The sequence below is a fragment of the Callithrix jacchus genome, chromosome 10 (assembly GCF_049354715.1).
Source record: "Callithrix jacchus isolate 240 chromosome 10, calJac240_pri, whole genome shotgun sequence".
NCBI classification, from domain to species: domain Eukaryota; kingdom Metazoa; phylum Chordata; class Mammalia; order Primates; family Cebidae; genus Callithrix; species Callithrix jacchus.
In genome coordinates this window covers 55,033,680-55,050,156 of record NC_133511.1, presented here as the reverse complement: position 1 = coordinate 55,050,156, position 16,477 = coordinate 55,033,680, and the positions used below count along the sequence as shown (strand labels likewise).

General features: G+C 38.4%; 1 protein-coding gene across 15 annotated transcripts in view; it reads right to left on the bottom strand.

The window, feature by feature from the left end:
• The window catches only part of DLG2 (discs large MAGUK scaffold protein 2), a 2,299,762-nt gene that overhangs the window by 1,855,472 nt on the left and 427,813 nt on the right, over positions 1-16,477 (bottom strand). For all 15 annotated transcript variants that reach the window (XM_078340083.1, XM_078340084.1, XM_054241373.2 and 12 more), the window contains one exon: positions 70-215. In XM_078340083.1, the coding sequence (XP_078196209.1) occupies positions 70-215 (146 nt within the window). The remainder of the gene's footprint in view (positions 1-69; positions 216-16,477) is intronic.

Genomic DNA, 16,477 nt, shown 5'->3' with positions numbered 1-16,477 from the left:
CTACCATTACTTCTTTACTGGCCTAAATCCTAGTATTATTCAGTTCTTTCAGAAGTTTCAATAGTATACCTCTGAAGATTTTTGAAGTCTGTCATGACATGGAGCAAGAAGGGATGTCTTCTCCCATTTCTGTAAAACTTGATTGGCTTCTTCTATCTTCTGCTCACAACTTTTTTGAGAATTTAGCAATGTCACCTCATAAAATTCTTGAATATCTATAGAGAAAATGTAAGGAAAGCATTGTAATGCATGACTTCATAAATAGCTTCTGCATATATGACCATACAGAAATTTTGCTGATTAAAAGATCTGCAAAAACATATATCCCAAAGTAAAACAAAAGAAATTCTGAAAATTTTCTTTTTATCTGTATTTAGAATGCTTATAGAAACTTTATTCATAACTATAAAAACTAGAACAAATCATTCAAAAAGTAAATAAACTATAGTAAATCCATATAATAGAATGTTATCCAGTAATAAGAAATGAGCTATCAAGTCAAGCAAAAACAGAGATGAATCTTAAATACATATTGCTAAGTTAAAGAAGCCAGTCTGGAAAGGATACATACTGTATGATTCTACCTACATAGCATCTGAAAAAAGTAAAACTAAAGAGACAGTTTTTAAAATCCATGTTTGCCAGAGGTTCTGAGAAAGAGAAGGAGGTTTGAATAGATAAAGCAGAGAATGATAAAAATATTCTCAAATAATACTGGACTGTTGGACACATAACATGAAGTATTTGTCAAAACCCAAAGAACTCAATAGCACAAAAAGTAAACCTTAATATAGGCAAATATTTTTTTTTAAATCATGTAGGTAGTCAGGGATCCCAAGATGAAATGCAGACTGTTACAAAGGAATGTAGCAGTATTACAAATGTATAAAATAACCTTAATGAAGTCAACAGAAAAAAAAGTACTGATTGAAGTAACTTTGAAAATGAAAGAGGCTATAAAACCAAAGTCAAAGAAACCACACAAAATCATCATACTCTAGTTGGTAAACCTGTTTCCTGTGCAGTACAGATGAAGAGTTCTGAAAACACAATACATGCATACTAAAATTGAACAATTAAGTGAATGGATGGTGGATGACAGAAGTCAGGTTTCTTACTCTTCTAGCAGAAAGTTACAGGCAAGAAAGGTTAAAATGATCCATATGATATTACATTAGAGTTGCAGACATGTTTTGCTTAATATAGATACAGATGAATACATATAAGAATATTTACAGACATGTATATACACAAGTCAGTTATACACACATAATTTTCTTGCTCCATCTACTGAGAGGATGAATGATGCCACAGTAATAATAAACACAACTAGCACCCTGATTTTGGCCTCTGTGCAGCATTGGTAAAGAGTAATGAATACTGTCATATTAGATTAGAATTAAGGGTTTCTGTATGAACTCAAAGTCTGCAAGAGCTACAGGATAGACAGATAGATAAAATATGTTTAGAAATAGAAATGATTATGTATGTGGAAATTTCCTAGCTCTGTCATATATAATTCCTGGCTCTGTCTTCTGAGAGGACCTAGAAGCAGGGACACCCCAGTAGTAACAAACACACCCAAACCCCAGATCTTGGTTAGTAATACTGTTTTTCAATAAAAGAAACCAGAGCTTCTTGAAGAAATGATTGATCCTAGGACTGGGGCAGGAGATATAAGATGGGCATGGAACATCTTATAGCACCAGCAAGTAAAGAAATAGTCACCTAAGAAGCAACCCTGCTACAATAGGAGAATATCAAAGAAACAGAAGAACCACATGAAAGAGCTGCCAAAGATGGCCAAAGCTGGAGCAATTTGAGCAAACATATATCACATAGTATTGGATTATGACACAAAATATAAAATAAAGGGATGAGTAGGAGGGATTACAAAAGGATAAGAGGAAACTTTTAAGAGTGATGTGTATGCTTACTATCTTGTTTGAGCTTAGAGTGCATATATATTCCAAACCTATTAAATTATACATTTCATATATGTATATTTGTAGTTTATATGTAGCAGTTGTTCATAAAATATATATATATATATATGTATCAATAAAGAAAGCAAAAAGACAAGGTACAAATTGAAAGAAGATAATTTCACAGCACACAGACAAAGGAACAGTATCCAGATATGAAAAGAACTACAAATCGAATAGACAACCAAACAAACAGAAAAGAATTGGTAAAAATTTTGAGCAGGCATTTCACAGTAAAATAAACATGTCACAGATAAGCCTAGGAAAGATTCTCAACCTCATTGGTGATAATAAATAACAAACTAAGACCATAATCAAATACCATTTATATAAAAAAGTTATCGGGAGGGGACTCAAGATGGCGCTGTGAGAACAACCCAGGATTGGAGCCCGCGTTGAATTCGCAAACGGTGAGTCAGTGCTGCATTTCCAGACTGATCTTTGTTGCCCACAGAACGGGGAAACTCCCAAGTATAAAAAGACACGGGACGCCAGGCAGTAGGTCTGCCTGGCGAAGCCGGCAGCCGGGGCGGCGGCGGCCGGCCCTACCCAGCAATCCCCACAGGGCGCGCTTGTCCGGGTGCCTTGTTGAACCGGCAACCTGAGACTTGAGAGGGCTGGACTTGAGACTGAACGAGACTTGCACAGTAGCCCAGCCCAGGGGATTGCAGGGACAAATCGCTTGGGCTACCCAGTGGGACGAACAAAACCGCGATTTCAAACTATCCCGGGCAGACTGTCCGAGACGCTCTGTGGGGGAGGGGCGTCCACCACTACGGAGGCAACCTGCCCCAACTGAGATACACGCCCACTGCTGACGCAGCCAGCCGTTGCCGAGGCAACCCGCCCCAACTGAGATACACGCCCACTGCTGACGCAGCCAGCCATTGCCGAGGCAACCCGTCCCTACTGAGATACACGCCCACTGCTGACGCAGCCTGCCGTTGCTGAGGCAACACGCTACAACGAAGAGACTCCGCCGCAGGGCGTGGCGGAGACCACAGCAGAGCCGGCAGGAACAGCGCGAATCACACAACAGCAGGGCGGAGCCTCGGCAGCCAAACAGTGGCTAGTCTGCCTTCGAGCTGGGCAGGACACCTGATCGGACATCCAAAAATAAAGCCCAAACCCCTCAACACAGAGCATTTGAGAAAAAAAAAAAGGGTTGTTTAATGAGCTGTGTTGCAGCAGAATCAAACATAGCAGCCTAACAGCCCTGAATGAACAACAGAGTGCACAGCTCAGCAATTAAACCCCTATAAAGTACAAACTGTCTCCTCAAGCAGCTCCCTGACCCCTCTATATCCAAAAGACTGTCATTAGGCAGGCATCATTCTGGGACAAAGAGAGCAGAAAAAGAAACTGGTAGCATCCCTCGCTGTGCCACGGCTACTAGAGGTGCACCCCAGACAAGCAGGGTCTGGAGCGGACCTCAACAGTCGTACAGCGAAGGGGCTAGACTGGTAGAAGGAAAACCAAGCAACAGAAATACTTCATCATCAACATTCTGGGTGTCCACTCAGAGACCCAAACGAAAAGTCAGCAACTACGCAGACGACCAGCGGACAAATCCACAAAGATGGGAAGAAACCAGCGCAAAAAGGAGGAAAACACCCGAAACCAGAACACATCGCCTCCTAGAAAGGACCAAGACTCCTCACCAGCAAGGGAACAAAGCTGGACGGAGAATGACTGTGACGAAATGACGGAATTAGACTTCAGAAGATGGATAATGAGAAACTTTTGTGAGCTAAAAGATCATGTATTAAATCAATGCAAAGAAACTAAGAACCTTGAAAAAAGATTTGAAAAAAGATTCGAGGAAATGATAACAAGAATGGATACCTTAGAGAGGAATATGAATGAATTAAAGGAGCTGAAAAACACAATACGAGAACTTTGCGAAGCAAACGCAAGTTTCAATAGCCGAATTGACCAAGCAGAAGAAAGAATATCTGAAGTCGAAGACCAACTCAATGAAATAAAACGAGAAACCAAGATCAGAGAAAAAAGCGCAAAAAGGAATGAACAAAGTCTCCAAGAAATGTGGGACTATGTGAAAAGACCTAACCTACGTTTGATAGGTGTACCAGAAGGGGACGAAGAGAATGAATCCCAGCTGGAAAATACTCTTCAGGACATCATCCAGGAAAATTTCCCCCACCTAGCAAGACAAGCCAACACTCAACTGCAGGAAATACAGAGAACACCACAAAGATATTCCGCAAGAAGAGCAACCCCAAGGCACATAATCGTCAGATTCAACAGGGTTGAAATAAAGGAGAGAATACTAAGGGCAGCCAGAGAGAAAGGTCGGATCACCCACAAAGGGAAGCCCATCAGACTCACAGCAGATCTCTCGGCAGAAACACTACAAGCCAGAAGAGAGTGGGGGCCAATATTCAACATTCTTAAAGAAAAGAACTTTCAACCCAGAATTTCATATCCAGCCAAACTGAGCTTCAGAAGTGAAGGAAGAATAAAATCCTTTGCGAACAAGCAAGTACTCAGAGATTTTGTCACCACCAGGCCTGCTTTACAAGAGCTCCTAAAAGAGGCACTACACATAGAAAGGATCAATCAGTACCAGCCATTCCAAAATCACACTGAATGCTAAAGAGCTTCAACATAATGAAGAATCTACAACAACTAACAGGCAAAACAGCCACTTAGAATCAAAATGGCAGTATCAAATTCACACATAACAATATTAACCCTAAATGTAAATGGACTAAATGCACCAATCAAAAGACACAGACTGGCAAATTGGATAAAAATCCAAAACCCATCAGTGTGCTGTATCCAGGAAACCCATCTCACATGCAAGGATACACAAAGGCTCAAAATAAAGGGATGGAGGAAGATTTACCAAGCTAATGGAAAGCAAAAAAAAGCAGGAGTTGCAATTCTCATCTCTGATAAAATAGACATTAAAGCAACAAAGATCAAAAGAGACAAAGAAGGCCATTACATAATGGTAAAAGGATCGATACAACAAGAAGAGCTAACGATCCTAAACATATATGGACCCAACACAGGAGCACCCAGATACATAAGGCAAGTTCTTAATGACTTACAGAAGGACTTAGACTCCCACACAATAATAGTGGGAGACTTTAACACTCCACTGTCAATACTAGACAGATCAACCAGACAGAAAATCACCAAGGATACCCAGGGCTTGAACTCAGACCTGGAGCAAGCAAACCTGGTGGACATTTACAGAACTCTTCACCCCAAATCCACAGAATACACATTCTTCTCAGCACCACATCACACCTACTCTAAAATTGACCACATAATTGGAAGTAAAGCACTGCTCAACAAATGCAAAACAACTGAAATCATAACAAACAGCCTCTCAGACCATAGTGCAATCAAGTTAGAACTCAGAATTCAGAAACCGACCCAGAACCGCACAGCTTCATGGAAACTGAACAACTGGCTCTTGAATGTTGACTGGGTAAACAACGAAATGAAGGCAGAAATAAAGAAGTTCTTCGAAACCAATGAGAATGAAGACACAACGTGCCAGAACCTCTGGGACACATTTAAAGCAGTCTCTAGCGGAAAGTATATAGCAATAAGTGCCCATATGAGAAGAATGGAGAGATCCAAAATTGACACCCTATCGTCAAAATTGAAAGAGCTAGAGGAGCAAGATCAAAAAAACTCAAAACCCAGCAGAAGACAAGAAATTACTAAGATCAGAGCTGAGCTGAAGGAGATTGAGACACGAAAAACCCTTCAAAAAATCAATAAATCCAAGAGCTGGTTTTTTGAAAAGATCAACAAAATAGACAGACCACTAGCCAGATTGATTAAAAATAAAAGAGAGAACAACCAAATAGATGCAATAAAAAATGATAAAGGGGAAATCACCACAGATTCCACAGAAATTCAAACCATCATCAGAGAATATTACAAACAACTCTATGCACATAAACTAGTAAACCTGGAAGAAATGGATAAATTCCTGGACTCCTGTGTCCTCCCAAGCCTAAACCAGGAGGAAGCTGAAACTATGAATAGACCAATAACAAGGTCTGAAGTTGAGGCAGCAATTAAGAGCCTACCTCACAAAAAAAGCCCAGGTCCAGATGGGTTCACAGCCGAATTCTACCAGACACACAAGGAGGAGCTGGTACCATTCCTTCTAAAACTATTTCAAACAATCCAAAAAGAGGGAATCCTTCCCAAATCATTTTATGAGACCAACATCATCCTGATACCAAAACCCGGCAGAGACCCAACGAGAAAAGAAAACTTCAGGCCAATATCCATGATGAACATAGATGCAAAAATCTTCAATAAAATATTGGCAAGCCGATTGCAACAGCAAATCAAAAAACTTATTCATCATGATCAAGTAGGATTCATCCCAGGGATGCAAGGCTGGTTCAACATACGCAAGTCTATCAACGTAATTCACCACATAAACAGAACCAAAAACAAAAACCACATGATTATCTCAATTGACGCAGAGAAGGCATTTGACAAAATTCAACAGCCCTTTATGCTAAAAACCCTCAATAAACTCGGTATCGATGGAACGTATCTCAAAGTAATAAAAGCTATTTATGACAAACCAACAGCCAATATCATACTGAATGGGCAAAAACTGGAAGCATTCCCTTTGAAATCTGGTACTAGACAAGGATGCCCTCTCTCACCACTCCTATTCAATATAGTACTGGAAGTTCTAGCCAGAGCAATCAGGCAAGAAAAAGAAATAAAGGGTATTCAAATAGGAAAGGTGGAAGCCAAATTGTCTCTATTTGCAGACGACATGATAGTATACCTAGAAGACCCCATCGCCTCAGCCCAAAAACTCCTGAAACTGATAAACAACTTCAGCAAAGTCTCAGGATATAAAATCAATGTGCAAAAATCACAAGCATTCGTCTACACCAATAACAGACTTAAAGAAAGCCAAATCAAGAGCGAACTGCCATTCGCAATTGCTACAAAAAGAATAAAATACCTTGGAATACAACTCACAAGGAACGTAAGGGACCTCTTCAAGGAGAACTACAAACCACTGCTCAACGAAATCAGAGAGGACACAAACAGATGGAGAAACATTCCATGTTCATGGTTAGGAAGAATTAATATCGTGAAAATGGCTATACTGCCTAAAGTAATTTACAGAATCAACGCTATCCCCATCAAGCTACCATTGACTTTCTTCACAGAACTGGAAAAAACCACCATGAACTTCATATGGAACCAAAAGAGAGCCCGCATAGCCAAGTCAATTCTAAGCAAAAAGAACACAGCGGGGGGCATCACACTACCGGATTTCAAACTATACTACAAGGCTACAGTAATCAAAACAGCATGGTACTGGTACCAAAACAGAGATATAGACCAATGGAACAAAACAGAGGCACCGGAGGCAACACAACATACATACAACTATACAATCTTTGATAAACCTGACAAAAACAAGCAATGGGGCAAGGATTCCATGTTTAACAAATGGTGTTGGGAAAACTGGCTAGCCATGTGCAGAAAGCAGAAACTGGACCCCTTCCTGACACCTTACACTAAAATTAACTCCAGATGGATTAAAGACTTAAACATAAGACCTGGCACCATAAAAACCCTAGAAGGAAATCTAGGCAAAACTATCCAGGACATAGGAGTAGGCAAGGACTTCATGAACAAAACACCAAGAGCATTGGCAACAAAAGCCAAAATAGACAAATGGGACCTAATGAAACTCCACAGCTTCTGCACGGCAAAAGAAACAGTCACTAGAGTGGATCGGCAACCAACAGAATGGGAAAAAATTTTCGCAGTCTACCCATCTGACAAAGGGCTGATATCCAGAATTTACAAACAACTCAAGCAGATTTACAGGAAAAAAACAAACAAGCCCATTCAAAAGTGGGCAAAGGATATGAACAGATACTTTACGAAAGAAGACATATATGAGGCCAACAATCATATGAAAAAATGCTCATCGTCACTGGTCGTCAGAGAGATGCAAATCAAAACCACATTGAGATACCATCTCACGCCAGTTAGAATGGCGATCATTAAAAAATCTGGAGACAACAGATGCTGGAGAGGATGTGGAGAAAAAGGAACACTTTTACACTGTTGGTGGGAGTGTAAATTAGTTCAACCATTGTGGAAGACAGTGTGGCGATTCCTCAAGGCCTTAGAAATAGAAATTCCATTTGACCCAGCAATCCCATTACTGGGTATATATCCAAAAGACTATAAATCGTTCTACTATAAGGACACATGTACACGAATGTTCATTGCAGCACTGTTTACAATAGCAAAGACCTGGAATCAGCCCAAATGCCCATTGATGATAGACTGGATTGGAAAAATGTGGCACATATACACCATGGAATATTATGCAGCAATCAGAAATGATGAGTTTGTGTCGTTTGTAGGGACATGGATGAATCTGGAAAACATCATCCTCAGCAAACTGACACAAGAACAGAAAATGAAACACTGCATATTCTCACTCATAGGTGGGTGATGAAGAATGAGAACACATGGACACAGAAAGGGGAGTACTAAACACTGGGGTCTATTGGGGGGAAAAGGGGAGGGCCAGTGGGAGGGGGAGGTGGGGAGGGATAGCCTCGGGAGAAATGCCAAATGTGGGTGAAGGGGAGAAGAAAAGCAAAGCACACTGCCATGTGTGTACCTACGCAACTGTCTTGCATGCTCTGCTCATGTACCCCAAAACCTATAATCCAATAAAAAATTAAAAAAAAAAAAAAAAAAAAAAGAATTATTTTCCAGGTTAAAAAAAAAAAAAAAAAAAAAAAAAGTTATCAAAAATAATTAAGTCTCACAGTACAAGGACTAGAAAAAGACATGCATCCATGGTAACTTATTTATTCCCACCAAGTGCAAATTGCTGTAGCCACTTCAGAAAATGATTTAACATTTGTTTATCCTGTAACTCAGCATTTCTACTACCCAGTATACCTCATAGATCAACTTTGGCACACGTGCACCAAAAGTAAACCAAAATGGTCATAGCAGCATAGATTACAAGAGCAAACATTAGAAACATTCCCATGTCCATCAAAAGTAAAATAGATAAATTGTGGTACGTTCTCAAGATGAAATGTATGGAGCAGTAAAAATGAATGAAAGATAATATGGAACTACATATCCTAGAAACATAATGTTGAATGAAAAAAGCAAGTTTCAATATGAAAAAATTTTTGTAAAGTTGAAAAATGTGCAAAACTAAACCACATATTTTACACATATATCCATACATATATGTGTAATAAAACAAACAGACAAAAGCAAAGGAACACATGAAGATACTTAAGTAGACAGGGTTGGGAAGAAAGTGGGATAAGGGAAGTACATATGACTAGATACAAATTAATGATAATGATCTATTTCTAGATATCAGTAGCAATTTCAGAAATTTTTTGTTATTATGCTGTGTATATTATATATAAATTACATATATTACTTTATATGAATTAAATGTTATATTTTATAAATAATAAATTGTTTTATAAATATTAAGATTTACAGAGAAAAGTTAGTAATTCTTAAATTTTATGTGCAGCTTCAATTTTATTCTGCCACTAGCAATAAAGTAGCTGTGAGGTCATGTTTGAAAAATGTGTAAGAACAGAAGGTAAAAGCTGTACAGATATAAATCCTTCCCATATTTTTTTAATAACATAGGTGTTGGTAGGATACTAAATGGGTTGACAAAAATTAGAGGAATAAGGAATGAAAAAGGTAAAATCCAGAAAACAAAATATGTTTACATCATCTTGCCTCATTAACGAAGAGAAAAGAATTAGCTGGGCATGGTGGTGTATGCCTGTGGTCCCAGCTACTCAAAAGAGACTTGCCTGAATTGAGGCAGGAGAATTGCTTGAACCCAGGAGGTCACAGCTGCAGTGAGCTGTGTTCCTGCCACTGCAGTCCAGTTCTCGTGACAGAACAAGACTCTGTTTTTAAAAAATAAAAACTAAAAATAAAGAGAAAGAAAAAAAAAGAATTTCTGTAAACATTTCTGCAGCCACAGTCTCTTAAAAGAATAATGACTTGTAATTTATAAAACAATTTTTGTAGATAGCCAAATTTCAAGATGCTTTTTCTCTGTATAATTTTAAAGGATATAAACAGCTTCATGAGCAGCATTTGCAAGTCACCAAAATTTGAAACACTAAGTGTGCAAATTATTCAGAAAGGGAAGTATATTTATCATACTCATGAAATGCATTTATATCAACAAGCTATCCTTTGAAACATAACAAACAGTGATTTGATCACATTGAGAAAAGCCCTAGAGACAATATTTTTAATATTAAACTTTCAAATCTTCATTAACTTATACCCCAAAATGTGACAAAGGGCTCGAAGTCTATTTCAGTTTTTTGTCTACTTATTCTCCATGTGCTAAGCAACTACTAGAGAGGAAGAAATAACCATGATTAAGTCAAAGATGACTTAAATTTGATGATAATTCAATGATCAATGTCAAATTTCACTTCTGATTAACAAGCGTTATTTTTTAATAATTGATATATATCCCTTGTCACTTTTCAAGCATCTCTCTTTTGCACCCTCTTTTTTCACCACCACCCCTTTCCGTTACCACTGCCAGAGTTCAGGCCCTCACCATCTCTTCCTCACACTCTGCTCTAGGCCGAGATCTCCTTCCCCACACTTAGAAATCCTCCTTCTCCTTCAATGCCCAGGTCCAGTGCAGTCTTTGTAAACACAGTATTTGAAGTCTACAAGAAATTATTTTTACTAAAACTGAGCTCACTTGAGTAGGTAGCAAGAACACCTGAGCAACTATTATCAAAAAGAAAATATGTTTGTTTGGAAAGTGTGGGACATTCTCTTCTTACAGCTTCAACAAAGAGATGGTAAAATGTGCTTTAAGACACACGCCTATGCTTCTTCCAACATACCTTGCTCTCTTACCACATATCTGCTTTGAATTCATCTAGACAGTATTGCACAGTTAATCTTGCTATACTTCATGATGTTACAAATTACATTAGACTTTTCTGAACACTTGGTTCTGTTTAGGAAGCCAGATAAATGCTCTTATCCAACTTCCTTAACCTGTATCCATATCCCATACTTTCTCTTCTGCAAAGTAAAATGCTGCTGCTTTTCTCCTGTTGCAATAGTATATTGCTTGAATCTGCTTAATAGTTATTTCTCTTTCTACCTTACAGTAGAAACAATTGTTCACCCACCTGCCTTTAAGATTTCAATTCACGAAGTAATTTTTAAGTCCTAAGCAAGGCCCTCGGGAATGAAGACAACATCCTATCCAGCCATATATTCTCTAATACTGAGCATTATCCTTAAACTCAGTAAGTACACGTGCTTGGTAATTTTCATTTGTTTGTATTTCTTCTCTTTTTAAGACTCAAACGGAAGAAAAATCATTGAGTGAAGTCAAATCCCATCTCACTCAGGACTGCTAAATCCCGCATATTGTTTAGATTACATTTTTATATGACTTGGCTACTTGATTTAATCACAGCACCTAGCACTTTTTATTTTGCACATTCCCTACTCAAATATAAAAAGATTTGCCACCTCTGAGGACATTCTAAATAAATTCCTCAAAATCTTGAAGACACATCCATTTTGACCTCACAATTAAAATAAAAAGTCTGTCTATAAATTACTGTCAAATGTGTGGAAAAATGTTCACAAATTCTAATATAAACAAAAATTACCTGGGGTCACAAGGCCTGAATATTTACATTTCTAATAAGCTCCCAGGTCATGTCCATAACTTCTGGCCCACTAGCAACATGGCTTAAGAAATAGCATTTAAGGGATAAGAATTTCATATTCTTGATTCAAATAGCCCTTGTTGAATCACCGCAATCCTCTTCTTCAGAGTGAAAAGTGATGTTAGAGGGGGTAATAAAGTGAGAGGTCCCCATAATAGAAGGAAGATGGCAAAAGAAAAACTCTGCCTATTGATTTAAATAAGTACTTAGTGGGGCTATTATTGACTAAACTGCTCTAGATGAAATTCATTAGAATTTAGTTGAGAGAAGCTGTTTTCAATCTTCTGCCTTTAGGATCCACTAAAAAAGAAAAAAATGACTACTAGGTGATATCTGAGATAGCCCCTATTCAGTCCAATCTCTCTCTCTCTTTTAACCTACACTTCTTAAAAATGAGATCTGATCTTTGTAATGATGATTCTGACACAGTTAGGTCTTCAATTGTCAAACAGCATGTTCAAGGAAATTTATAATAAATAGGATTGACTTTAAAAACACATCCTTAAAAACTCAATGTGTACTCAAAATATTTCATCTTCTTCCAAGAAGAATCACTTAACATGACAGATCTGTTTAAATGATGCTACTCTTTCCTCAGAAGACTCTTAAAGCTTCTCTTTGATATATGCCTTCAAGCATTTGATGAGATTTTAAATATCCTTGGAAATGGTAAATCTTTTTTACTTGAAGGGAAACTTGGCTTTTTTGAAATAACCAAAATTCACTAAGCAAACTTTGAATAAAAGTAATGGAAAAATGGATTTTTTACATGACTTAAGAAAATACGATCCTTAAATCATGAGGCTCTTTTCTTGTGTGACTCACAAGTTGCTCTGCAATTATTTAACCACAGTAAAATTAAAAAGTAACTATAATGCCAAATGTGTAACATATTTACATATTTTTTCATCGATTATATCATAGGCTAGAAAAAAAGTGACTGAGGAAAGGCTTTTTGCAATTCTTCCCATCCCAGCCTTCATGTTGGCAGGCATAGTATTACGGGAACAATTGCAGTCATCTCTATACTCTGCCAACCAGAGATTGTTACTGTTGATTCAGTTGTCTTTTAGTGATTTGCATATATGGCTATAGATCATCAGAGCTGTTTAATCCCAAACATTTACTGAAATCACTAGAGGATTTTTTTTTTTTCTTTTTCTTTTTTTTTTTTTTTTTTTTTGAGACGGAGTTTCACTCTTGTTACCCAGGCTGGAGTGCAATGGCGCGATCTCGGCTCACCGCAACCTCCGCCTCCTGGGTTCAGGCAATTCTCCTGCCTCAGCCTCCTGAGTAGCTGGGATTACAGGCACGCGCCACCGTGCCCAGATAATTTTTTGTAATTTTTAGTAGAGACGGGGTTTCACCATGTTGACCAGGATGGTCTCGATCTGTTGATCTCGTGATCCACCCGCCTCGGCCTCCCAAAGTGCTGGGATTACAGGCTTGAGCCACCGCACCCGGCCCGGATTTTTTTTTTTTTTTTTTTTTTTTTGAGACAGTCTTGCTCTGTCACCCAGGCTGGAGTGCAGTAGCACAATCTCAGCTCACTGCAACCTCTGCCTCCTGGGTTCAAGTGATTTTCCTGCAGCCTCCGAAATAGCTGGGATTATAGGTGCCTGACACCACGCCCAGGTAATTTTTGTACTTTTAGTAAATATGGGGTTTCACCACGTTGGCCAGGCTGGTCTCAAACTCCTCAGGTGATCTACCCACCTCAGCCTCCCAAAATGCTGGGATTACAGGCATGAGCTACAGCACCTGGCCAGGATTCTTTTCTTATAGCTGCAATAAAGAGATGGTAATATGTGCTTTAAGACATATACCTTATGCTTTTTCCAACATACCTTGTTCTCTTACCACATAACTGCTTTAAATTCAACTGGATAGTAAAGCACAGGTGATCTTGCTACACTTAATAATGTTACGAAGTGATGTTACAGTCTTGCTGTTCCATTGGGCTTTTCTGAACACTTGGTTCTGCTTAGGGAGCCAAATAAAATGCTTATATCTAATTCCTTTATCCTGTATCCATATCCTACACTCTCTCTTCTACAAGCAAAAAGTTATTATTCTCTCAATACATATGAGTACAAAACTACTAGACACTGAATCAGAGAAGTGGAATTTTCAATAAAGCCTTTATCAATGTGCTAAGTATTCTATCTTAGGCTTTGTATCAAGAAAAGTTTCTTTAAGAATATTACCTGGAACTAGAGAAATAAAGTTGAATATGAGGAATGGACTAAAGTTGAATGTAAATGAAATGAAAATATAAATTTCAGAGCCTAAAACAGAGTGAAAGCAAGGTCACTGGCAGGTACAAATCAAGTACCAAGTAAGAGAATAAAAGAGACAGAGCAGGGACAAGTGAAAAACACAGACTCCAAGGACTAATGCAAAATGGAACTCAATAGATACTGAAGAAATAAGACCAGAGAATGAGTAAATGCTCATACCTAAAGAGTAATGCAAATTCCACACTGTTCTGATGTGATCAGGCTGCTTCTGTGCCTAGACAAAGCAGAACCGGAAGGAAGGAAGGAAGGAAGGAAGGAAGGAAGGAAGGAAGGAAGGAAGGAAGGAAGGAAGGGAGGGAGGGAGGGAGGGAGGGAGGGAGGGAGGGAGGGAGGGAGAAGGAAAGGGAGGGAGGGAGATAGGGAAGGAAAGGGAGAGAAGGGAGGGCGGTGAAGGGAACTGGAGGGCAGGGGAGGGAAGGGAAAAGAAGGGGAGGGGAAGGGATGGGAGGGGAGGGGAGAGGACAGAAGGGGAGGGGAGGGGAGAGGAGGGGAAGGGAGGGGAGAGGAGGGGAGGGGAGGGGAAGGGGAGGGGAAGGGAGGGGAAGAGAGGGGAAGGGGAAGGTGGAGGGGAAGGGGAAGGGAAGGGAAGGGAAGGAACTAGGGAGGGAGAGGTTATGAAGGAAATCTTGGTTTCAAAGTACTTTCCTCGATTAACAAGAACCAGGGATTTTTGGAGAAAGGGCTCACAGGATGAAAACAGGAAATTATGAGTCTAGTACATCTTTTTGTACTAGAAAGTAAGGAAGCACTCAAAAATCACAAGATCATATCAAAAGGACATGTAAACCAGCTTTAAGCAGCTCCTAATGACTAAATCTGAAATAATTTGAGCCTTAAAAATAAAATAATAGTCATAAAATATAACCTATTTAATAAAATAATAATCAGTCTGTTCTGATATAGATAAATTCGTGATTAAATAGGAGAGAGGGGAAAGTGCTTCCTTACAGAATTCCGACTAATAAATATAGAAGAAACGATGAAACTATAAAATCATTGAGGGATGCTGCAACTAGTGATAAAAAATACGAAAAGGAATGTGATTTTATATAGCCTCAAAGTATCTTCCCACCAATTGGAACAAAATGGGTCAGGCATGGTGGTTTAAGCCTGTAATCTCTTTGGGAGGTGAAAGCATGAGGTAGGAGGATCAGTTGAGCCCAAGAGTTTGAGATCAGACTGAGCAACATAGTGAGACCTCATGTCTGCAAAAAATATAAATATACTTATTAAATTAAATATAAAAATAAAACAATCTGGCACAGGGACCCTCCTCTCATCATATACCAAGAAGAACATAGCATTATTTCTGTAACATTCCTGCCCAAAGTGCATAAGCTGAATCTAATCATAAGGAAATATCAAACACAAATTATAAGACATACTACTTGACTTGAAATCTTCAAAACTGCCAGGGTCAAGAAAGAAAGACCAATGAAATATTGCAGATTAAAGGAAACTAAAGAAGCATGACAATTAAGTGTAATGTAACGTAGAGCTTGGACTGGGGAAATACAACTGTAAAACACATTATGGGGACAACTGCTGAACTGAAGATGGACTGCTCATTAGATAATAATATTGTACCAATGTTAAATTTCCTGATTTTGATAACTGCACTATTTATGTAAGATAATATTCTTGGTTTTAGAAAATGTATAAGTATTTAGTGCCTAATGCCTCCAACTATTCTCAAATCAGTGAACAGGATCAAACACATCATTAATAAGATGCATGCAAAGCTTGGCATAGTGGATAATGCCTGTAATTCCAAAACTTTGGGAGGAAAAAGTGGGAGGATTGCTTGAAGCCAGGAATTTAAGACCAGTCTGGTCAACATAGTGAGACCCTGTATCTACAAAATTAAAAATAAACTGATATGCATATGTATGTATGTATGTGTATTGTGTGCATAGAGATATATAGAGAAACATGCATATATTGAAAATGATAAATAGAATTAAATGTAAACAATTGGTGAATCTAGGTAGAGTGACTATAGAGTAGTTCCTGTACTATTCTTAAAATTTTTCTGTAGATTTGAAATCACATTGAAATATATCACTTTGAAAAATGGTAAGGTGACTAGGAGGTGCTAGTGATAAGTATGAAACTGAGAAATATTCAGTAATATTTGTAAAAAAACTCTAGAGGAAAGAGACTTGCAGAGGAACAAAGTACACAGTGCAGAATGTCATGGAAGAGGTAGAAGATCACATCAGTAGGGCATATGTGAGATAGTTTAATGATCTAGAGATAAATGCACAAGCTCTGAAGTTAAACAGACTGGCCCTGGCTCTATTACTTACTAAATGTGTGACCTTTTGCAAGTTACCTAACTTTTGTAAGCCTCAGCTTCTTCACCTATAAAATTTACATATGTAAGTACTCCACATGGTTAAACAGTTATATA